Source organism: Eumetopias jubatus, unplaced genomic scaffold (assembly GCF_037043125.1).
Source record: "Eumetopias jubatus isolate StellerSeaLion01/CBP00866 unplaced genomic scaffold, mEumJub1_p1.0 scaffold_7, whole genome shotgun sequence".
Lineage (NCBI taxonomy): Eukaryota > Metazoa > Chordata > Mammalia > Carnivora > Otariidae > Eumetopias > Eumetopias jubatus.
The window spans coordinates 120,408,318-120,433,578 of NW_028274813.1; the positions used below are offsets into that span (position 1 = coordinate 120,408,318).

General features: G+C 44.8%; 1 protein-coding gene across 2 annotated transcripts in view; it reads right to left on the reverse strand.

Moving 5' to 3' along the window:
- Positions 1 to 25,261, reverse strand: part of ADAMTSL3 (ADAMTS like 3) — a 355,931-nt gene that overhangs the window by 34,296 nt on the left and 296,374 nt on the right. For both annotated transcript variants that reach the window (XM_088025151.1, XM_088025150.1), the window contains exons 21-22: positions 21,090 to 21,217; positions 18,996 to 19,124 (exon numbers count right to left, since the gene is read on the reverse strand). In XM_088025151.1, the coding sequence (XP_087881277.1) occupies positions 18,996 to 19,124; positions 21,090 to 21,217 (257 nt within the window). The remainder of the gene's footprint in view (positions 1 to 18,995; positions 19,125 to 21,089; positions 21,218 to 25,261) is intronic.

Sequence of the window (25,261 nt, forward strand, 5' to 3'; positions counted from 1 at the left end):
ACTACCTAACATTTACTCTTTTGATACAGTGGATGCTCTTCATGTGCCTCTTGAGTGTTCAACATCATTTTTTGCTGCTGCATTTTTGCTGCATAATCAGAGTTCTAATGAGCAGAAATTCCTCGTGGACTCATCCAGTTCCAAATGGACACTTTGGCTCCCAGTGCTGTTGATGTTTTGCATCTTTTGCACACCTTATTATTATTTCAAGTGTAACATGAGGAGGGGCAGATTTTCTGCCTAAAGACCACAGTAGTGAATTTGTGGTTTCCTGAAGGTCTTAGACCATATTGCTCAAAACTAACAAGAGTAAGGGCAAGAGACTGCGTTACACTATCTCTTGGGGTCCCCCTCAGCTGTAAGATATGCGTGAGATCAATTCATTCATTCATCCACTCACCCTTCCCTTTATGTATTTATTCAACTCATGTTTTTTATGTGCCTTCCATGACCAGAACTCTTTTAGAGCATCATTCCTGCATTCATCTCAGGCCTCCCCAGTAGATTGTGAGGACAGCATCTGGCAGCGAAAATAAATATATGAATATTTGACAAATGCATAAATGAGTTGAACAAGGGAATGGATCTACTAGAAGAAAATCATTATATCTCAATGATACCTCAGCATGACTTTTTGGTTATTCATGGCAATGTCCTCTTCCAAACAGAGAAGGTAATAAAATACAGACTCTGTGGTGAAATATTCATACCTTCATACACAATTATTTTGGGATCCATGGTAATTTAATGAAGGGCTGTATTAGCTAGGAAGAAAATAACCTCCTTCAGTATTTTGATTAAAAAATGAAAATCATTTCAAACATCTCTTTAAACACTTCACCAGCCTCCATATATGATATGTGAATTTAAATTATTTACTAAATCAAGGAGATTCCTTTAAGAGCTCCTATTGAGTAATTCGTAAGTGACTAAGCATTTTTGAAAGCAATACATAAGTTTGAAAACATTATTTTTTTTTAAAGATTTTATTTATCTGACAGAGAGAGAGAGACATAGCAAGAGAGGGAACACAAGCAGGGGGAGTGGGAGAGGGAGAAGCAGGCTTCCCGCCGAGCAGGGAGCCCGATGCGGGGCTCGATCCCAGGACCCTGGGACCATGACCTGAGCCACCCAGGCGCCCCTGAAAACATTATAATTCAAGTATCTTAACTGATTCAGACTTACCTCCTATAATTAGTCTAAATAAATGGGGTTTTTCTCAAGTTTTAAAACCTCTTCCAGAGAGAGACCCTGAAATATTTCAGATGCATTGGCTTCTTCGTTAGGCCTCCACGGTAAAAAGCATGTAAGCAACAATGCCGTCAATTCTAATTTGAAAGGTTTACTTAAGTCCTTTAGCCAGGCTGAGCAAGCCACGTGGGGCTCTCATTCAGAGGGAAGGTCCAGCAGGTGCCTTGGCCCAGAAGCAGGCTCTTCACATGGAGTCCATTAACCTCAGCTGGGTCCACAGATGAAGTCAAGGTTCCATGACCTTTTCGCTAACTCTAGCTGACATTCAGCATTTCCATCAACTATGAGCATAAGCAACAAACCAAGGTGGCAGTATTTTTGACTCTGCTGCTAGTGGAAACCACAGATAAATATTTCCATTTCACATGACCATCATTACGGATATCTCAAAATACCTTTTATGCCTCCACTACTTCAAAATTTATGGTGGTTATTGGACCTGATGCTAGATTTTGAATTGAGGGCATTATTGGAAAGAAGCACTTCTATTATTAGATCACACTTTTGATTTATTAACATTTTCATATCTGGATTTTGATAACTGGTTTTCTTTATAATATGATGTATTTTATTTTCTGCATTTGAAAATACTCTCCTGAGAAGCAGCCCCATAGGCTTCCTCAGCACACTCCTGCTACTTTGGAGGAGCACGAAAGAACACTGGGGTCGCAGAGATGGTAGTGAGGGAGGTGCAGTAGGAGACAAGGGCAGAGGAGAGGCAGGTGGGGAGGGGGCTCAGATCACAGCCCTGCAGGTCACTGGGAAGATTTGGCTTTTATTCTACAGACTTTGAGGAATGACATGAGGTCTTCTGAAGAACTGCTTTGATAGCCTGAACAGATCGCAGGGCACAAGGGCAGAGATGGGGGGACCAGGGAGGAGGCTGTTGTCACAATCCACCCGAGACATGATGGTGGCATGGACCGGTGCGGTAGCAATGGAAGTGGTGAGACATGGTCAGATTCTGGATATATTTTGAAGGCGGAAGTATTTCGAAGAATCTGACAAAGGAATGGGGGGGGGCTGACAGAGGGGTGTGTAAGAGAGAAACACAGATCAAAAATGGCCCAAGCACCTGAAATAATGGCATTGCCATTCTCTAAGATAAGAAAGTCTATGAGAGCAGCCCATTTGGGAGCAAAACTCAGGAGTTCAGTTTAAATTTGTTAGGTGTGAAACATCTGATAGTCATAGGGAGAAGCTGGGGAGGCACTTGGATCTGTTCACCTAGAGCTTAGAGGAGAGGTCTGGGCTGGAAATACCAGCTTGGGAGTTGCCGGCATATTGATGACATTTGAATCCTGGAGCACAGATGAGGCTCACAAGGGACTGAGGACCGCTAGAGAACGGAAACTGTCTGGGACCGGCCCTGGGGCACTCCACCATACAGACCGGAGAGGTGAGGCGAAGCCAGACCGGGGGGCTGGAAAGGAACAGGTGACAGCGGGAGCAGAGAAGAAAGTATTTCCAGGAGGAGGGAATAAGCAATTGTCAAAACACAATCACTGTCAGCCAACAACAGGTGCTGGTGAGGACGTGGAGAAAGAGGAACCCTCGTGCCCTGTGGGTGGGAAGGCAGACTGGGGCAGCCACTGCGGAAAACAGGATGGAAGTCCCTCAAAAAATTAAAAATAGAACTGCCATAGGATCCAGCAATTCCACTACTGGGAATTTACCCAAAGAATATGAAAACACTAATTCAAAGGGCTACATGCACCCCGATGTTTCTAGCAGCATTATCTACAACAGCCAAATTATGGAAGCAGTCCAAGTGGCCATCAATAGATGAATGGATAAAGAGGTAATGTACATATGATTATTACTCAGCCATAGAAAAGAATGAAATCTTGCCATTTGCAACAACTTGGACGGAGCTAGAGAGTATTATGCTAAGTGAATAAGTCAGGCAGAGAAAGAAAAATACCATGTGATTTCACTTATATGTGTTTAAGAAACAAATGAATAAAGGTTAAAAAAGAGAGAGAGAGACAAACCAAAAAGCAGACCCTTAACTAGAGAACAAGCTGGTGGTCGCCGGAGGGGAGGTGGGTAGGGGGCTCGGGGGGAGATAGGTGAAGGGAATGAAGAGCACACTGGTCACGATGAGCACCGAGTAATGTATAGAATTGTTGAGTCACTATATTGTACACCTGAGATTAATACAACACTTAAAAAAACAAAACTGATGGTCCTCCTGGACCTGCGCTGTCAGCATGGCCCCCACATGTCTCAAACCCTGCACGTCCCAGACCAATGCCATCACCACCACCCCCAACATTACAGGGCCCCCTCCAGCCGGCGGTCACCCACCTTGGAGCCTCAGAGCCACTCCTGGCTCCTGCCTTCTTCTTCTCCACGGGTAATTTGCCACCAAGTTTGTAAAAGTCATTTCTAATGTAGAACTCCCTTGGGTCCTGTCTGCTCTTCCCCGTGGCCACCATAATTCTTCCCTTAATTACTGAAACAACCTCTCAGCTGGCTTCCCTCCTTCCAAACCACCTCTTCGTGTGAGGTCAGAGGGAGCAAAGCACTGGCCCCTGCCCCCCTCCAGAAGCACATGGCCCTGGCAGTGCCCGCCTGGGCCGCCTGGCTCTAACCACACTCCCGGCCCCACCTCCCGCCCCTCCGGCCACGTCCCTCCTGCCACGGTCTGCACACCGCAGTCAGCTCAGTGTCCTGTCAACAAGCCCGCCCAGCCCGCCCTCTGTCCTTACTCATGTACCCACTCGGATACAGTGTTCCCACCTTCTCATCTGGGTCCAGTCCTCTTCATGGAAAGCGCCTCTGCCACTGAGTTGCTTGTATTCCCCTCCCAGGTTCTACAGAGTCTTATTCAGACACTGTTGTGTTTGCCACATTGTATCGTGGTCAGTACAACAGCTTTCTGGGAGTCCCTGTTGTCAGCTGGGCACACAGCAGGTGTTCCGCAAGTCGGCTGAGTTGAAAGTATTCATGGCTCTCGAGTGGATGTGTATGTCCCTCCCCTGCTCCCCACTACCAAATCCGTATGTGGAAGCCCTCACCCCCAGTGTGATGATATTTGGACCTAGGACTTTTGGAAGGTAATTAGGTTCAAAGGAGGTCATGAGGGTGGGGCCCTCGTGATGGGATTAGTGCCCTTTATAAGAAGAGGAAGCAACCAGAACCCCTCTCCTCTTCCCCCTCCCCCCTTTCCATCATGTGCAGAAGCAGTGAGAAGATGCTCTTTGTGAGCCAGGGAGGGACCCTCACCAGACATCAAGGCTTCTGGCACCTTGATCTTGGACTTCCTAACCACCGTAACTGTGAGAAAGAGATGGCTGTGGTTAAAGCCCCCTATCCATGGTCTTTTATCAGCCTGAGCCTTATCAGAGGAGGATTTGGCTTTGGGGGTGTGGCCTGTTATGGGACTCACCTGCCCTCAGGGCCTCGTGGTACACATTTTTGTTTAAAAAGAAAAAAAAGCTCCCCAACATGATTGTTTTTAGTCCATTTTGGTCACTAGTTATTCTGAGGCACAGGTTATGTCCTAGATGCTTTAGGTCCCCTGTGCCTTTGCTTATATCACTTTGTGTAGGGGACAACATAAATGCTACTCAGACCACCCTCCTCCCCCCACCCCAAACCCCCTACCCTTTCAATTAGTCACGAATTTATTCATCGAGTGAGTGTCCTGTAAGTGCCTACTGTGTGCCAGTACCCTGCCGGGTCCTGGGATCTTAGCCTCGCTGAAGGCTGAGCATCAGCTTCTTCTGCCTTTAGGCTTTCAGGGAGGGTAAGACTTCCCTCAGGAGGCAGTCTCTTTCCCTCATGAGCTTCCTCTGGGCTGAGACAAGCATCCATACCTCAGGAGCCCCCACGCAGTGCCTTACACACAGCAGGCTTGTTGAAGTAAATTCAATAGAACCTACAGGTTGGAGAAATGGTTTTGTTCTATACAACTCCGGCTGTCTTCTAAAGAGGTTGGATGTTTTTCCTTCAGGACATCTTGCAAGATTTTGATGCATGCGTTTGTAGGCAAGAGCCACATAACAGGGAGGAAGAATGTGAAGTTCCTACGGCAATCCTAGGGGTTGGAGTAAGTAGAGGGAGGATGGGAGAGAGAACAGGGAGCAGAGGAGTCAGGTGATGGGATGCCTTTTCCACGAGCCCTCAATCTCCAGCCTTGCTTTAAAAAGTTGCCAAATGCCTGGTACTAATGGATGTCTTGCTATGAGTAGAGACCAGTCAAGGAACTGAGTTTTGTATCCCAGTTGACCGAGGGCAGGAGAGACAGCATATGAGGTCAGTGCAAGAGGCAGTCAGAGGCAGAGCGCCCAGGCCAAGGTAAGCCCCCAAGAACTGTCAGAAGTCAGTTCCAGAAGCCTTCCGAATTCCCAATATCTGGAACTGACAGGGGTCAGAGATAACTCCACTTAAATCTCAACCTCAGAGTGGCAAGGGTATGACAGTGAGTTTATACACATGGTGACATTCCACATATACCAGAAAGTTCAGAGAAGAAAACAGAACTTGGCAAGTTTGGAGATGCGAAAGGAGACAGGAAGGTCTCCGGTGTGGAGGGAGGAGGAGGGAAGGTCTCCACCGCAACTCGGCACCTAGAAGCATCATTACACGTGCGAACATTTTCTCAGAACAGAAGAAGCCAGAGGAATTCGGATGGGATTCTTCACACTGCTGTTCTTTATGGCCTTTCAAAATAACAAGTGTTTGCTCTGCTGGAACAGCCACACGATGTCAGAAATAGTTTAAACTTATTTATCTAACCTCAAAGACAGGCTATTTCCCCCAAGACACGGAGCTCTGAAATAGCCAACGTTCTGTTTCCACAATGCTGGAATAGTTTTTGGAAGGCAAATGTGGAAAAAAAAAAAGTTCAGATCTGGAGGGCTGTAAAGCATGTGTTGCAGAAAGCCTGCACTTCTGGGTGTCTTTAAAATAATCACTGTTTAGAAACAGATATCCTTCATCCTTGAAAGGCCCATGAAACATTCCATACTGCAGAATCCTTGGATGATTCCAGACTGCTCTAAAAGGCTGGATTTTTTTTTTATTTTTTATTGTTATGTTAATCACCATACATTACATCATTAGTTTTTGGTGCAGTGTTCCATGATTCATTGTTTGTTCATAACACCCAGTGCCCCACGCAGAACGTGCCCTCCTCAATACCCATCACCAGGCTAACCCATCCCCCTACCCCCCTCCCCTCTAGAACCCTCACTTTGTTTTTCAGAGTCCATCGTCTCTCATGGTTCGTCTCCCCCTCTGACATACTCCCCCAAAAGGCTGGATTTTTATATCAGTGTGTCGCATATATTATCCCTGTATGTTTTTGTTCATTTCTTTGTTTCCTCCAGCTACTCAACACTCATACAATATTCTGTATTTTTTTTTCCACACACATGACAATTGAAAGTTGAAGCTACCATTAGTTACCTCCAGGAGCTCTGAAGAAATGGTGGTGTCAATTTATAGGATAAGAGGCAAATTGAACACGGTGTAGACAAACCACAAGGGGAGTCATTACTAACAAATGAAACAAACAAGAGCTCACAGTTGCAGTGTCAGAGGAAAAAAAGAAAACCTCACCATTACCAGCACAAAGAGTATATACTGTCCTTGAAAGTGGGGTCAGTCTTCACAAGGTAGTAAATGTTGTACGAAATGTTCCCATTCTGAGTTAACTACATACCCTTCTGTTCTTTCTGGCAATATCTACTCTATGCTTTTTGGATATAAAGACCATCCATCTATGATGCCATATCTAGAACTTCCTCCAAGTATGAGGCTACGGCTTTTACCAACCACAGAACTCTCTTGAATAGCTGCTGAAGTACTTTCTCTTTTCTAACACAATGATGTTAACAGATTGACATAATCAGGTCCCCAAGCAATTTGATCTGAGGAATTAGAAACACTCTGGGTCACAGCATCTATCCCCAATTCCATATTTAAGAGTCTTTCCCCAGAGGCTTTTAAAATGTTTCTTCTGACAGGGAGCAATGTTGTCAACAAGTCTTCTCCTGGTGTGGTCATCCCTGACTTCTGCTTTGCTTGGGACTGGACACTTCTCATCACATCTCATGAGAGCTACACAGTCCACTGCTGGATATTATCCTCCAGGGCCTTGTTCATAGGCTATAAAGGGCCCATGAGAGTTAGGCCACATATGACCTCTACACCAAAACCCTCCAGTGGTTCCTTGAAGAATAAGACTCAAAGTCAGAGCTGGTGCAAATCAAGCATAGTGATGCATGCTGAAGCTATACAAGTGGCATATACCATTCACTCCCGTACGTAGAATTCTGGAACGACAGCTCAAAGGAGGACAGCCTTGGACTTTCTGGAGACCCTTTCTGATCAACAGCAATTTTGATAACTGATCAATGTAACATGGGGATTCAGATGAACAAATAGCTATGATACGGTCCTCAAAGGCTACACTGGAAAGTATTGTCTATTTGGAAGTCATGCACCATGGCCTTCAAGTTGGTCCTGCTGCTGTCACCAGCAAACCCAAACCAACAGTGGGGCCCCTGAGGTGACATCCCAAGGCTGGGCTGACTCCACACAAGGCTCCCTTTCCACCTCCCTCAAGGTTCTGGCTCTTTGCTTGTTTTTCCAAGCTGCCCCCACTTACCCTATAAAATGGCTCCTTTCTCCTTAGGAATGGTTGGGAGTAAGATTCTGTTTTCCTAGCTCCAAAGCTTATACTCTTCTGGGAGGATAAAGGCAAAAAAGCCCTTTCAATTTATGGGTACCAAAGGCTAACAAGCACTCATCCTCCAGCCTTGGGGACCTCACTGTTTCCCAAACTGTGTAATGCTAAGATTTTCTATGTGCTCTTCTCTCTTCTGCAGATTATTTGCTATTCTCTTTTACCACTTGGAAAATTTCTGCTCATTCTTTTTTTTTTTTTTTTTAAGATTTTATTTATTTGAGAGACAGAGAGAATGAGTGGTGGGGAATGGCAGAGGGAGAGGGAGAAGCAGACTCCCTGCTGAGCAAGAAGCCCAACGCAGGGCTCAACTGAAGGACCTGGAGATCATGACCTGAGCTGAAGGCAGACACTTCACCGACTGAGCCACCCAGGGGCCCCAGTTTCTGCTCATTCTTAAAGATCCATTGTAGGCCCTCTCTTCCCTGACCCTGTCTGATGCTGAAGCTGATTCCTTCTCTGTGGACCTTTGGACACTGAGGGCTCAGCTGTTGACAGGCCTGACTCCACCTTCAGAATGAGCCCAGAGCGTGGATGCAGGCCCTGCCACGTAGCCACCTTGCCCTTTACTCCTTGTTACCCACTGTTTCCTGAGGATGTCTCTCATTTTGAAATAACATTTGCGATAGGTCCCAGGAGACTCTTTGGCCACACTTACTGGCTAATGCATTGGTTCTTAACTTTGGATACACATCAGAATTGCCTTGGGGACTTAAAAAACACAACAACATTCTCAGGCCATACTACAGATAAATTAAGTCAGATTCTCTGGGGTAGGGTGGGTGGGGTGGGAGGTAATATCCAGGCCTGTCCATAATAAAATGACTTTAGTATACCATGTGTCAGTCATGAAAATGAATACATGGCTGTTGCATTATCAAATACATAACCAGGGTGAACAAATGTAAAGATAAATGAAATCAATGAAAAGATTAAAAAAAAAAAAACACACAAAAAAGAGAGAGGCACCTAAGCCCGGATGTTAATGCAGATACTGAAATTCTATTCAGGTCCCATGGTATTTTCCCCACAAGAAGTATTTTTTTTCCGTCACCGGGTCCTGAATGCTTTGTGTAGACTATACCAAGAAGCCCTCATGCTTTTTTATTTCTGGGAGCTGAATTCCAACAAGATTTTCTCTCTCTCAGTCGGCACCCTGTGCGGGCCCCATGGGCCCTACTCTAGGAAGGCACAGTTGGGGCAAAGGAGTGAGAGCAGATGGATGGGTCGCTGGAGGGCTTTCACTAATTCCATGTGTTTTATACAATAGGTATTCCTCCAGCCCCCACAGCTAACCTGTGCCCTCTGTCACTGTCTGCGGGTCTCACAGCATGCACAGTGAGAAGCTGAGACTCCTGGGGGACAGAGAGCAAGGGAGAGCCTTTCTTAGTGCATAAGTAGGTGGGGTAAGTAGGTTGGATGTTGGCTCCTGCTGGCTTTTAAGAAAAGCCTCCCAACTGTTTACTGGCAAATCTCATACAGGTCTGGAAAACTCAGCCCTAGCCACTCTGGCGCATGCTCCCACAGTCTTCTGAGGAACCAGGAGAACACGGGGCCAGCCTAGAGCCACCACACAGGGGCTCATGGAATTGAAGCAACTTATTTCTTTAGAAACCTGGGCTTCAAGAGAATACTTGAAGTCTGAAAGCAAAGAGGATGAACCAACCCAGTTCCTGCCTCCTGGATCACCTCAGGTCTGTCGTACACAGATCAACAGGCTCCAACAGGACCAAGTCAGGGCCATTTTATTGACCTTAAAATTTAGGTGGCTTTAATGGGTCTTCACGTCAGAAATGTGGTAATGAAAAAAAGCCAGGAGGTGAAAGCTATTTTAAATCTGAAATAAGATGTAATTGTAGCAAGGTTATATGTTATTTTGGGACCAGAAACTTGCCAACGGATCATAGGCACTACTCCAGTGTTCCAATCGGTGACTCTCAAACACTGTTAGTAGTAGAACCAATTTAGGAGAAAGTCCAATTTACAACACTATAAAACATGGAGGTCTTCTAGTTGAACTGTATGTTGGGGGAGAGGGTAGGTAAGAGAGAAAGGTAAGATTGGTGTCCTTGACAGGCTCCATGGAATCTACAGTTTGAAAACCACTGGCTGATCTGCTGGTCTACCGATGGTAGACAGAAGAAAGGTTGTTTGTGGACCGGGAAGGAGTTGGGCCCAGGAGGTGGGGTCACGTGATAAGAGGCCTTATGGGTCAGCCTGTCTTCATCATGTGAAAGAGTGAAGATTAACGTGAGGCTGGAGGTCTGTGAGGTCTGGGGGACGCAGAGACACAGTGCTGGGGCTGAAGACAGAAGTGGGGTGTAGACACTTGAGGATGAAAACAGTGTTGTTGATAACAGGACCAAACCACAACAGCTGTGGTCTGGAGGCTTGAAGACGCGGCATGACTCAGTATCTGCAGACATACACACCCAAGCGTGAGGCTTTTCACAAGAAGTATGAAATTTGATAGGTTCTAGAATAGCCCTTTCTGTTTTTCATCTTACATATTCAGCTACCTTATTCTAACATTTCTCGCTCCTTCCTGATTGTGCGGAGACTCATGTTTTCTCCACATGGGAAACTGACGTAGATTAAAGAGGACAAAATCAGCGCTCAAGGAGCGCTGGGAATAGAGCTTCAGCAGGTCGTCAAAGAACAGAAAACGGTTTTACAAATGAGTCTTTTTAATCCCCTAACTCAGTAATCCAAATCTGAACACAACGAGGTCTGGGGCAAGCCTATCAAGGTTTAGGTGAGGGAGTGGGGAGTCATTACCAGACAGCCCACGATTTGCCACGTCCCTCCCCGTCGCTGCAGTAACAGCGAGAGCCCGTGTCTGGGTGGGACCTCCGTCAGCCCGGGCGCTGACCCAGCTCGCTCAGGCAGACCCCTGACCTAACCCTGGCCGGCCTCCTCATGTACTCTCCCTGGACCCTCCATCTCACACCATGGGGCACTTCTGCAGGCGACGGTGGGGCCTGCTTGTTGCCTATACCTAAGCCTCTGACCCTTGTCCCCAAGCTGTGGTACTTCCTACTTCCCCCATCAGGCCTCTATTTTGACACCCTGCTCTCTGGTTAGCACTCTGGGGTTCCCATTCCTCTGTCTCGATACCAGATTCTGTCCCTCTGGTGTCTTTCCATGTGTCTCCCCGTGTTCGACTCAATTGTTATCTGCCAACACTCTGGGCTGACCTGGGGACACCTATGTCCCAGATCTTCAATTAACGACACATCGGTTGCTAAATGCCAGATAGGCCTTCTCTCCCTCTTGGACAGAACAGAAGCATTTAACATCTTGAGTAACTGGTCCAACAATCCAATCAATGACTGTAATACAATTCCACTGATTTCAATTTATGGCTCTCTGTAGTTTCTTTCCCCTCTAATATTTCATCCACCCTGTAGGCAGAATGCTCTTTCTAAAACACAGATCGGCTCACACCACTACCCTGCTTAAAATTTTTCTTGCCTTCCCAATGCCAATGAAATGAAGTCCAAGGGTTTTAGCCTGACATTAAATGCCCTTCACAATCTGGTCCCAACTTATACTTCCAAAGCCCCCCTTCCCACTCTCCTTCACACACTCTGTTTTAAGTCACACGGATCTGACTGTGGTTTTGCAAATAAGCCAGGAGCTTTTGCATTTCTGTGCTTTTGCATATTATGCTGTTTCTTCTGCTTCAAATGGCTTCCTTTTTGTTCCAAGTGGCCTAGTTGTAACATCGTCTGTCCTGTAAACCTCTAATCCTTCAGAAGCCTTAACTATTCTCTCGTAGGTATCTGATGCACTTCATAAACACTTAGATTTCTGCATCTGTTATATCATAGTTTCCTTGTCTGTAAAGCTGCAAATTACCAGGTCTTATTCATCTCTGTACTAAAGAAGTAGATTGGGTTTAGCAGATGCTTAGTGAATGCTTGCTGAACGGATGGAAAAATGCATGGAATTTTCAATCACCCATGATTGATTGTTTGGTTGAATATGGCATTAAGAGAGGAGGATGCTGGGAAGATTTCTGTATCACAGGCAGAAGTAGGAAAAACAAGGGATGGGTAGCCTTCTTGAGCAGGAGAAAAGGTTTTAAATATATTTAAAAAGAATTTTAGCAAGTTTAAAGATTGTATATGGTTTAAGCAAGAGGTAAGCATAATATAGAAGAGGGAATACATTTCAAAAAGCGCAGGTTGAGGAAGATAAATTAGTTTTAATATGGTCCAAAGCAACAAAATACTTAGTTCACAAAATAGGAACAAGCAGATGATCCCCAGGTTTTCTTTTTAAGTATTCTGAAAATTATATGCAAAATTTTGTGGGTAAATGTATTTTTCTGGAGCAATGGTTCTTTTTTTTTTTTTTTTGGAGAGGATCAAAGAAATTTGTGATTTAAAGATGTTACATCACTACCATCGAACTCCACACTACATATAAACTGATGGTTGATGGGGGAAAATAATTGTCAGAGAGATGAGCTATGTATAGGAATTTAACCACAAAATTTTGCTGCACCACAAAAATGTTCTTAAAATCCTCCCCTATAAGGGAAATTATTAAACCCAGTTAAAAAAAAAAAAAAAAGGAGCCAGTAATTCCATTAGCCATCAACAAAACTTTAGGTATACTCCACAGCATTTTAATCCTAAAAAAAAAAAAAATCCCATGATTAAGAAAATACTTTTAAATTTATGTCATACGTTCTGACAACAATCTTTTAGACATGAAAGGCTTTCCTTCCCTCTACGCATGTTGCAGAGCACCAAGCACCCCACCGCCCCCTGGGCACACTGGCTTCCTGCCACCTGCTTGTCCATACTTGGTGGGGGGTTAATCCTGTAACTTCTACCTACTTGTTTCCCTATCCTTTCCTATCGCTGGGCAGCATAACAGTGAGAGGGATGGAGGGCTTAAACCCACACCACTGGCAAGTTTCACTTTCTAGAAGGTAATTTGTGATATGCATTTTGAGTTCTAGAAATTGTAATGCCTTATGTTATAAAAATATTGAGTGACCTGTGGCCCAGTCACTCCAATCCTGTTAATCTGTTTTAAAAAACTAATCTCAACAACACAAAGAAGTTATATGCACAAAAATGTTCCTTACACCGCTAGACGTAACTGTAAAGAGAATAAGCAGCTTAAGTTTCCCTAAATAAGAGAATGGCTTAGTCGTGCTACATTCATAGAATTTGTACGGCAATTAAATGATATTTATGATTTTTTTTTTTAGCACCATGAGAAAATTCTTTGACTTAATGAGAAAAGGTTACAGGAATGTGAAAAAGTAGAAACGCTGGTTGTGTCTTGGTGATATTTTGGGACTTTCTTTGCTTCTTAATACTTTGCTATGCTTTCTAATGATTTTACAATGAGATGGGTTACTTTTTATAATGAGACAAGAAAACAGAAAAAAAAAGGCGAGGCCTTCAGAGCAGAAGGAGTGCTGGCTCCAGCCCTTCATGGACTGGGTTCGTCACTTTGGTCAGGTCTCCCCTCTCTGGGTCTTGTTTTCAAAACATAACGGTGGGACGCATGGATTTCAAAGGTCGCTCAGTATGCAACTCCCAAGACCAACACCTGGATGGTTTCCATCCAAGGCCATCCAAGTTGCTTCAAATCACCCTCTGGATTTACTGCCCTCCAGTTAACTCGTGTTTCCTTAAACATCAGCTTTTAAATCAAGGAAAGACGTTTTTCAAATCATCAAATTCCAGTTTCACCACATCACAGATTCTTACATTCTTTGGTTCCTTCCTTTTCATCATAACTCTAGTGTCTGAGTCATAATATAGGTAAATGGGTTTTTCATGGGCTGGTGTTCCAGCTCCAAGTAACTCCTTGATAGGGACATCATATCTACCTTTTTTTTTTTTCCATTAAACATTTTTTTTTCATTGAAGTAGGGTTGATATATAATATTAAGTTAGTTTCAGGTGTATATCATAAGGATTCAACAATTATACACATTATGAAATGCTCACTACAATAAACGCATTATATTATTGACCATATATCCTGTGCTGTACTTCTCATCCCCACGACTTCTTTACTTTATAACTGGAACTTTGCACCTATTCACCCCCTTCAACCATGTCAACTGTCCCCCCGTCCATTTCCCCTTTGGCTATCTAGAGAGAGATTTTCTTTCTGGGTTCCCTCTCAGTCTCCCTGATATTGGGTGAAAACACTTGTTGGCACTCAGTTCTAACCCAGACTGGGCAGATATCTTAGCTCAAGCATTTTTCCTACTTTTACTTCCATTTGTCCCAGACTCCTACAAGAGACCAGGTGGCCAGCATAGAATTTTAGGGCTGGTCATCAGCCTCTAATCCCTTACTCTGGAACAAAAACCCTGGGCGAAGGTGAATCTGTGACAGGCCCAATGTCTCACAGCGAGGCCGAGGCAAGGGCTGGGAGGGGAACTGGAAAAAAAAAAAAGGCAGTATAACAGGTAACCACAGGTCTACCACGCAAAATTAGTGCCCATTCACACTGGACTCTATTTGCTTTAGTTCTTGGTTAAGCACTAAAGTATCACAGCTAGGCTAACATTCCTTCCCCACACTTCTCCTTTTCTCCCGGGAGTCTGGGAGTACCAACCATCCTGCCACCGGGGTCCATCCTTCCCGTGAATATCTGCGTATTTTTGCCATCGACTTATACACTGATAAATAGTATCGATGACTGCCTTGTAGGTTTTAAAACCTTGTAGCATTATCCTCTTGTGGGTATTCGGATTGCAGATTGCGATTTTAATGAGATACAATTTATGTACTGTACAATTCACCCTTCCAAGGGTACAATTCGGTGATTTCTTTTCTTTTTTTTTTTTTAAAGATTTTATTTATCTATTTGATAGAGAGAGACACAGCGAGAGAGGGAACACAAGCAGGGGGAGTGGGAGAGGGAGAAGCAGGCTTCCCGCCGAGCAGGGAGCTGATTTCTTTAGCCCACTCATAAAGCCGTGCAACCATCCCTACTCTGTAATTCATAACGTTCTCATCCCCCCCAAAGACATGTATGCCCGTTAGTCATCCCGCCCGTTTTCCAGGCTCTTAGTCACCGGCAGCCTCTTATCTGTCTCTGCGGATTTGTCTGTCCTAGACATTTCATGGAAATTTAATTACACAATATGTGATCTGTTGTGTCTGGCTTCTTTCACTAACTGTAATTTTTCAAGATCCATCCGTGTTTTAGCATGGATCAGTTCTTCATTCCTTTTTATGGCCAAAGAAAATTCCATTGCACGGATATGCTACATTTTGTTTATCCACTCATCAGTGATGGGCTCGGAAGTCATTCCTACTCTTTGCCATGGGCCTCTCTGCACACGTTTTTGTGGGGATGTGTGTTCTCATTTGTCTGGGGCATATACACCTAGAAGTGGAATTGCTGGCTTTCACTTTTGGGGGAACCGTCAGACTGTTTTCCAAAGCAACTGCACAATCTTAGATTCCTACCCGCATGGCAAGAGGGTTCTGTCTTCTCTACTTTCTCCACACTTCTATTACCTGTCTTTCTGATTACAGGTGTCACAGTGTAGAAAGTGGCATCTCATTACTGGACATTGTGTACAACTGCTGAATCGCTAAACTCTACCTTTGAAACTAATAATACACTATACGTTAGCCAACTGATTTTAATAAAATTTAAAAAAAGAAAAGAAAGTGGCATCTCACTGGGGTTCTGACTTACATTTCCCTGATGACTAAGGATGTTGAGCATCTTTTTATGGGCATATTGGTCATTTGTACATTTTTTAGAGAGATTCCACTCAGATCATTTGTCTGTTTTAAATGAGGTTGTCTTTTTATTGCTGAGTTCTAAGAGTTCCTTTTATATTTTGGACACTCTTCCCAAATGTATGATTTGCCGGAAATTTTCACTCATTCTGTGGGTTTTCCTTATACTTCCCTGACAGTGTCCTTTGCAGAACAAAAGTTTTTCAGTTTGAAGAAGCCCATTCATCCACTTGTTCTTTTTTGTGCTTATGCCCCAGCTAAGAAATTACTGCTTGGGGCACCTGGGTGGCTCAGTCAGTTAAGTGTCAAACTTGATTTCGACTCAGGTCATGGTCTCAGGGTCATGAGATCGAGCCCCACATCAGGCTCCATGATGAGTGTGGAGCCTGCTTAAGATTCTCTCTCTCCTTCTCCCTCTGCCCCTCTTCCTGCTAGCATTCATGCTCTCTCTCTCAAATAAATAAAATTTTTTAAAGACATATGGGGTGCCTGGGTGGCTCAGTAGGTTAAGCATCTGCCTTTGGCTCAGGTCATGATCCCAGAGTCCTGGGATCGAGTCCCGCATCAGGCTCCTTGCTCAGCGGGGAGTCTGCTTCTCCCTCTGCCTACTGCTCCCCCTGCTTGTGCTCTCTCTGTCTCTCTGACAAATAAAATCTTTAAAAAAAAAGAAAATTATAAAATAAATGATGTTCTTACTAAGCATTAACACTAAAAAAAAAAACAACCCACTATTAAGATTTATCAGTCATTTCTCTCAGATGAGCTTTCCCTTCTTACCAGAAGGTGGCAGAGAGGATGCAGCTTAAACTCTTCTTCCCGCATTTTTAAAAGAAAGAAAAATTTTTTTTAAAGAGCAAAGCAAAAAATTCTTGCAGCTGAAAACTTCTAACTTTTAAACATACAGATTTGCAGGTTCTATTATGTAATACAGTTATGAGAAATATCACCTAAGAGAGACCAGAGACAATCACTTTTGATACCCACACGAATTAAATAAAACATATTTGGCCATACCAAAAAACTATGAATCTGTCTAAAAGGTATGAATAGATGAGCTCATTATAGTTACTGGAAAATATTTTAAGGGCAACTGAAAAATAAAAGACAAATTTATACATGCCGCCAATTCACAGAAATAATCTCCATGTGCAATATGAAAATATAATTTTATGACGCTCGTTCGAGTCTCTACCACCTTCGTCTATAAGTGAAGGGCTGGATTAGATGAAACCCAAAGTCCCTCCTTTCACTAACGTTAGTGGTACATTTCCCACTGCCGAGACGAGGGCAGGAAGGTCCCATACGAGCTAGTGACAGAACCGTCTCTGAGACCCATTTTTTGACCCTTCCCCAACTTCCCCATCTGTCTTTAAGAAGACAGATCTCCAGAAAAAGCTACATTCGTATGGCCTTTGCCCATAAGAAAACACAGTCCAGGTTTATTTAAAATGGCACATAAACTCAAAATGAGACGGGTTTATTTTGAGAAGAAAGGGTCCTGCTGAGTCCCTGGGGAGCTAGTCCACAGGGGACGGCCGCCAGGTAAGCAAACAGCCAATGGGGCCGCGTCTGGCAGGAGGAAGGAGGGAGCAAGGAGGCAGAGGGCCCCCAACACCGAGCTCCCTTCAGGCCCCCAGGGAGCAGCGGTGGGGGGGGGTGGGCACAAGGGGCTGCCAGAGTCAGAGGGAGGTCAGAGATGGCCCGCGTGCTCACGGGGCCTGGCGCACAGAATAAAACCCAGACGCGTTTAATGGTCTTTGCTGGAGGCTTCCCTCACAAAAGCAGTTGCCACCGAATCCAGCCGCTGACTTATGACGGCAAATAATACACTACAATCCTTTCAAGGGCTCATCCCCCCACCCCCCAGAATGCCTGATTTTAAACTCTTGTGGAAGTAAGAAATGTAGAAATAATGTTAAAAGTTGGGGTTTCTCTTCATAGAAGTCAGATCTATTTTGCAGAATCCTCTGCAGGTGTAGGGCTCTAGAAACCCTAACCCTTTGTGGCTTGGCAGCTGCAAAGTTCCGTTCTGCTTTTCTCCTCGGCGTGGCCCGGGAATGTGGGCCCCGTTCTGTAATGGTAGGTAGCGCTTTGCCAGAAAACTCACATACTTGTGGGTGGAGTCAGTTGGGAGGCTGGAGGGATTTTGCAAGTCTGTGAAGGCCAAACACTGCAGGGACTTCCAAGGGGTGAAAAATAATACCTTGGGGGTTAGCAAATTTCCACTGCTCGTGGAGCCAAAGGTGCAGCTCTGGAAACATGGCAAGAAACGGACCATTACAGGGAGTGAGTGCTTGGAAGGTGGATGGAGGTGTCCTGGGCTCTCTTCGCTACGTGTGCGGTCACTGTGTCACTGAGAGCAGCGTGAGGGCTCCCCGGGTCACCCTGCTCACCCAGGCCACGGCCAAGGTAAGATCCATCCAAGTGGCTGCAACTTACAGGGGCCCCATTAGCTGGAAACCAGGGAGACTCAGACGTCCCGGAAGTGAATCAATGCACGGTAAATCACGGGTATACGCTCTGTCCCCTTAAAATAGATCTTAATTGTGAAGAGGTCCCAAGGCTCCCTGAGAAACTGATCAAAGTTAATCACACAGCACCCCTGACCCCATAAAATGGACATGTGTGCAGGCTATAATGTTGATCTCAGTTTAGAGATGCGTGGGCCCAGGTTAAGGCAGAAGAATCGGAGCAAGAATGGCCTGACATTAAGGCAAGGTCGGACTGAAAGTGTTATTTCTATTAAAGAAAGCAGTCAGTTAGAAAGAAGCCTTCTCTGCCATGGCGAACAAAGCTGAACGAGCCACTGAGGCACAGACTGGTTATGCTTGGCTTAGGACAGTCCAGGATAGAGACAGTGTGGGCTGGGAGACCTCGAGATTCCCACCCCCAGACCTGGTTTTGCCTAACACAGGCTTTGCCCAGCTGCAGGACACCTCCAACAGTTTCCAGCAAACCCCCTCGCTGACGCTCTGCTCACCAGGCAACCACAGGACTAGAAGTTGGCTTGTTGTGTAGGTCTGCCCACAGCAACAGTGTCCTGGTCACGCCTGAGCACGCCAGCGTGCGAGGCAGTCATAGTCCTCACGGGAAATGGAGACATGGGCATTTTGTTTTACACCCTGGTCCCTTGAGTTGGTCTCACCCTTGAGAGACAGATCCACTCACACTTGAGTGAGACTCAAGATTGTTAAGCCAGTCAGGCTGAGGTCTAAGATGCCAAACTGAGAGCTGCCATCTCTTGCAACACTGGGCTGGCCCATGCTCCCTGCCCCCTCCCCCGCAGAAACACCCAGACTTGCCTTTTACAGGACATCGGATTGTCACATCGGCTTGCAGGGCTGCCCCCACGACGCCTCCAACCACGACCGACAGATGGCTGTGTTCCAGTCTGCTGATATTTCTTTCGATAGACAAGATGGCAGGCGCCTCTTCATTGAAAGGGAGCAGGAAACTCTGTTAGGTTCAGGCTTTTGCGCTGGTAAACCATGCCACATCTGGTAAACTTGGTAGAGCTCACTAAGAGCAGGGGCAGAGTCGGGCTCTCTCTGTCTCCCTCATGGTGCCCCATTAGGACCGGCACATACACGGCCCGGGGGGTGCTTAGTGCCCAGATGGACAGGCGGACAGACGGATGGATGAATGCATTCAAAGAGATACCCATGGGGTGTGCTGCAACAACCATAGATAGGCTATGAGGTTGTTCTGGTTTATAACCATAATTGAGGATAAATCCCTCTTTGATAAATTGAAAAAGAAGGAATTCAGAAGTTCGTAAGAAGCCAAGAAGGCAGGGCAGGGTATCCCCTGGATGAACTAAAGCGGGGTCCAATACACCAGGGGCTTGGGACCCGCTGACTCTTTCTCTGGAAGGAACACTCGAAACAAACCTGCCTAAAACTTGCATGGAAAAATAATAATAGCAACAAAGTCACAGAGAATCAAGAACCTAATCAAGGGCTTTTTATTTCCCTGGATTTTGAGAAACGTAGACTTTCAACAGATTCATTCGTTAACTCACTCAGGAAATATACTCTGTGCCTGAGATGAACGACAGGAATACAAAGTTGGAAAACAGCCATTCTTGCCCTCAAGCAACTCCGGTTGGTGGGAGACACCAAACCACAGGGGCTGGTGGCTGCTGAGACAGAAGGAGGTGCTGGTTGCCCAGAGGTCGCTCAATAGCACGTGAGCGTCAAGGAAGGCCACATCCCGGAAAGGGTGCTGACAGGACATCCCTCTACGGAGGATGGAGGACGACCTCCATAATGGCCTTCCCTACTCCACCATTAGCACCTGAGCTGCTGGAGGGTGAGGGCTGTTTTATCACCTATGCATAGTGCATGCAAAACGAATGCATTTCAGTGGACTCTTTGGTATCCACGTATTCAGGGGCTAGAGGACATGCTGTACCAGCTCTCTCAGGAATCTGGATTGTCCTGGATGGGCTTAAGGGGAGACTCGTGAGCCCTAAGGGGGCCTGCCATTCCTCCCAGGAATTCCCGAACCTTGGGACTGACATTTTCTGGGAGGGGGCTGATGCTCACAGGAGGGTCGACGCACAGAAAATCAAGGCCTGGAGGCCCTACCTTGGGAATGCAGCCAGGGGAGGAGCTCAAGCCATACAGGTTCAAGAGCTTTTAAAAATCACCTGGTCCAACCTTCTCAATGTGCAGATAGATATGAGGTACCCGCCAGCAAGCTCAATGCTCAGTTGTCCCGAATGCTGGATTCTCATCCTTGGTATTGCTCCCCTCCTCTTAGTCTCCGTGAGCCACAGATCCCAGAAACCACAGAGCAAAGAGCTGGAGGAGGGAGCTCTTGGTTTGTTTTTAACCCCAGAACAGGAGCTTGCCACAAGGAAGCAAGGAAGCGTTGCTTACCACCTAAAAGCATTCCTTCATAATTAAGCACATTTTCATGTTAAAATGACACCACCTCCCTCCTGGGAAGAAAGGCACTAATTTACAGTCACAACCTCCTAAGAGTGTGATAGGTATGCCTTTGGAGGTAGACAGCCCTCTTTAGAGGATAATTATTCTCTCGCATTGGCGGGTGGCACTTAAAAAAACGAGAAGCCTATACTATCCATGCTGCCGGGGAAACTGTCTCATTAATTCCCGGTTCTCGGAAGGTGAGCTCTAAGGCAGATGTTTTCAAGATCTGGTCCACAGGCCAGCAGCATCGGTATGACTTGGGACCATGTTAAAAATGCAAACTCTTGGACTCCGTCCCAGACCTACTGAGTCAGAAGCTCCAGGAATGGGGTCTAGAAATCTGTGTTCTGACCACCCCCTTACCCTCGGGTGCTCCTGCTGCTTCACGCTGACATTTGGGAACTGCTGCTCTAGGGAACCCCAAACCAGGCATTCCGGGGTTTCAACAACGGGCATTACCTGCGTAGAGCACAGGAGAACTCTCCACGTCTGAACCGAGATGGTTAGCTACAGAGCATCCATACGTTCCTTGTTCCTTCTTTGTAGGGTTCCGTATTTGCATTTTTCCCATTCCGGCCAAGATTATCCTGTAGAACAGTTAGAAAGGGGTGAATTCATGTGACGTACTTCACTGCTCTGGGTCCACAGCATGTCTCAGGGAAAAGAAGACTGCAAAATTAGACCCTGGGTTGGCAAGGATCCCGCCCATAAGACTGGAGGGTGGAAAAGTCTTCCTCCTGCGCTTGAGCTCAGAGACATGGTAGCTGGACAGTGCTTGGAGAGCCAGTCTTCCTGCCTCACTTTGCATGAGAAGAGACTTTTCTGGATGGACTCAATGCTTACTCTACCACATTTTCAAAAAGACAAACAAGCAAGCATCAGCTGGCAGGATGTTAACCCCTCATTTTGTGTCCAAATCCTTCCTCACGAACAGCAGGTATGGATGTTTCAGTTTGGATTTTCACACCGGAAGTGAGCGGGTCGTTAGTTAATGCTGCTTGACTCTAGCTGTTAGCTCACCATGACTGTACAAAAAAGTCACTGGGGCAACAGTGCTAAGGCTGTGTTATACTGGACTTGGAGCAGGCTGTTCCGAATCGGGGCTGACCTGTATGAGTGCCATATGGTTTCCCCATTACTGATCGCCATAAACACCTGCAGGTAAATAGCACAAGAACCAGAGTTGTTCAGGTGTATCCTGACGGATGAGGTCATTATTCAGGGAAGAGGAAAGGATGCTTGTTCTGCTTTTCTTTTAATTTTTTCTTAACGATCTGAAGCTGCTTCTCGATCACCTGGACCAGTGGTCTGTATACTGTTTTCTTCCCTGCCGCCTCCCGCTTTCCAGATCTTAGCCATACGGACTATTCTGACCGCTAAATGCTGTGTGTTTCTTCATGAACTGAGCTGGGGCCACTTCTCCATTTCCTGTCACTTCATGTTGCTCACCCTACGCTCTAGCCGTAATGAGCCTCTAACAGTTTCCAGAACATTCTATGATCTTTCATCACCCCGAGCGTTTGCATATGTTGTTCACTGTATTTGCAATGCCCCCCCCCCCATTCTGGCAAACTCTGACTTACCCACTGAATCCTGGATCAAATATAATTTTCCCTGTAAAGCCTTCCCCAGTACTCCTAGAGGTATCTTCTCCCCCTCTGGGCTCCTTCTGCTCTGGTTCATATATTTATTTGATGAAATATCTATTTCTTCCCACCAGATTGTGATCTTTTCAAAAGCAGGGACCAAATCTTATTCACAGCTGTGCGTCGACTGTGCCTAACACAGTGCATTCTGTATAGAAAGTTCTCAGAAACCTCCAGCGACTAAACGTACGAACGGTCAGAATACAACAGAATCATGGTGCAGCGTGTGTGTGCCAGCAGGACGCAAGCCCCTGTGCAACACATATAGGAAATACACAAAAGTGGGCAGAAATACAGCTGCGGAATTGCCCGGACCAAAAACAGGAGTACGACAGACCTAGCTATTAGCAGGGTCAGCCTCCATGCTAACACCTGGCGTCTAAAATCTAAAACCCCTAATAAGGAATAGCTGATTAAGAACAAGAATAGAATGAGTAACTGCATTTGAAAAATAAATACACTAAAATGTTTTCTTCAATTATTTCATATACATGTTTATATGATTTAGCAATCCTCTAGCAATCTCTTTGTTCTGTAGGTCTCAACAGCACAGAGAGAAATCACGTGAACCTTACTTCTGAAGGAGCCGTCCCGGTATCTAGCCTGGGTCAGTCCCTGGGCTGGAGAACAGCAGGTAGGGTCCCATAAGGGATGTGACCTCGGTCTCTGCTGGACGACCTTATTCTTGACAAAGCTGATGTTTCCACAGCCATCAGCCTCAGGGAATCTACCCACAGTCCGCCCTTCCTGGCTGAGATTTCTTACCCAGCTAGCATCCAAACGCCTACACCCCTACACGCTTTCTTCTCACTGGATAGAAGCTCTCAGAAACGTAATTCCATTTCAGAGTTACTTTGACTGAAAAGACATGTGAGATTCAGAAAAAATGTATCTAAAGGTGAGAACATTTGTTTCATCAAGGAAATGAAATGTAAGAGGAACAAATTAATTAGGTAAGTTTGAGGAAGAAAACGGAAATAAGAGTGGATCTTATTTTGTTTTTTATTAACAACTTAAAAACTTTTAACAGCCATATGGGACTGCTTCGGTATCAAACAGCTGATCCCTAAAGTATGCAGAAACACATTTGGACCGGATGTACCGTGTCAAAACCTTTCTTCATATGACCTCCAGGAGTCTCAGGCTTAGAAGCTAATGTTAATTCCATGCAATCAAGTCAAACCATTTGAAATCAACTCTGTAACATTTACTTAAACTGGCCATGCTCTACCACACCCCTGCCCTACAGATCCAACCACAGGTGAAGTGATCACTTCAACTTGTTCAGCCTCTGCTTCTTATAAAATGAAAATTGCTGAGCCGTCCTCAAAGGGCGGTCCAGGGACCCCCAAAGGTTCGGGAGGTCAAAGCAATTTTCATAATAATGCTAAGCAATTATTTGCCTTTCTTGCTGTGTTGACCTTTACACGGATAGCAAAAGCATTGGCAGGTACAATTCTGGGGTCCACGTGTACCAGGAGTCCCCATGTTCTTGGCCACCACGCACTTGCCACAGAAACAAAAATGCATTTCCCTTACGAATGTCCTTAATGAGGCATGAGATTTAACCGGTTTTACTAAATCTCAACCCTTAAATATGTATATGTTTAATATTCTGTATATAGAAGGGGAAGTAAACACAAAGCGCTACATGTCTGATTTGCTAGCTGAACGAGCTGGTTTTGTTTTGTTTTGTTTTTCAGGGAATACGATTTTTACTTGAAAGAACGGCTAACAAATTATAATCATTCAGATTGGGGTATATGGCAGCAATTTTTAAAAAAACTTAACTAAAAGGAGCTGGCCCATTCAAGGAAAACAACAGACGGTGTTTAATTTTCAAAAACTTCCACGCAAAAATTAAAATTTTGGAAAATTAGTATCCTCCATTGTGAGCTTCACAGCTATGTGTGTTCTTTACATCGTCTAAGGAAACGGGCCAACACTGGGGAGATCGGTGTAACTCGGGGAGCTAATACTTTCCAAATGACCAGTGTGTGATATTATAAAACCATGTGTAGATAAAAGAGCCATTGAAAGTGCAAGATAAGGCAATATTTCGCTGTAAGGGAGTACCAAAATTTCATCAATATGGCTTTAAAGTCCACATTCCAGCTGACCTTTCAGAAGTTACCACTGGGCCAGGTTTAGTGTAGTCGTAAAGAATAGCCATGATTAACCGAAAAGGCTATGAAAATGTCCCTCTTTTTCCAACTCCCATAGCTGGATGAGGCCAAATTTTCTCTATCAACTTTACTTAAAACAACATATCACACCAGATTTAACGGAGAAGCATTTATGAGAATCCAGCTGTGTTTCATTACGCCAGACATTAAGGAGATTTGCAAAGATATAAAACAGTGCCATTGTTATCAGTAATTTTCCCTAAATATTGCTTCTTCAAAAATTGTTATTTATGAAACATGTGATGGGCTTATTGTTATTTCTAAATGGATTCATAAATAGATATGTTAAGTGTTTTATGTTTTAATTTCTAATATGGTAAGTATTGATAGCTATAACTCACATTAATGAAAGCTCTTTAGGCTTCTCAGGGAAGATTTTAAAGTTTTTTGGTTCAAAAGGGTCCTAAGGCCAAAAGTTTTGCGAACTGCTAAGCTAGTTGATCTGGAAGGTTTATTCCACTGGGAAAACAACTTTACACTCTTCTGTTCAGAGTTCCAGGACCAAAAATGAAAAAGTTAAGTTTGTTCTACCTTTTCACTCTAAGGTACAGCCTAATAATTTATTATAAAAAATTGGAGTTTTACCTAGATTTCTTCTGCCGTTTCACATATTAGGCTCAAATGCACTAAAAGACATGATAAAAATAAAATTTGCATTTTTAAAGTACAATATGGTCTGCAAAGCAATATAACATCTGCTGTTCTGTTTCTCTTAACAATCCCTAGAGGCAGCTTGAGCTCTCTGAATGCAAACTAAAAGAAAGCAAAGAATCTCCAGTCCTGTGTGTACAAACAGCAA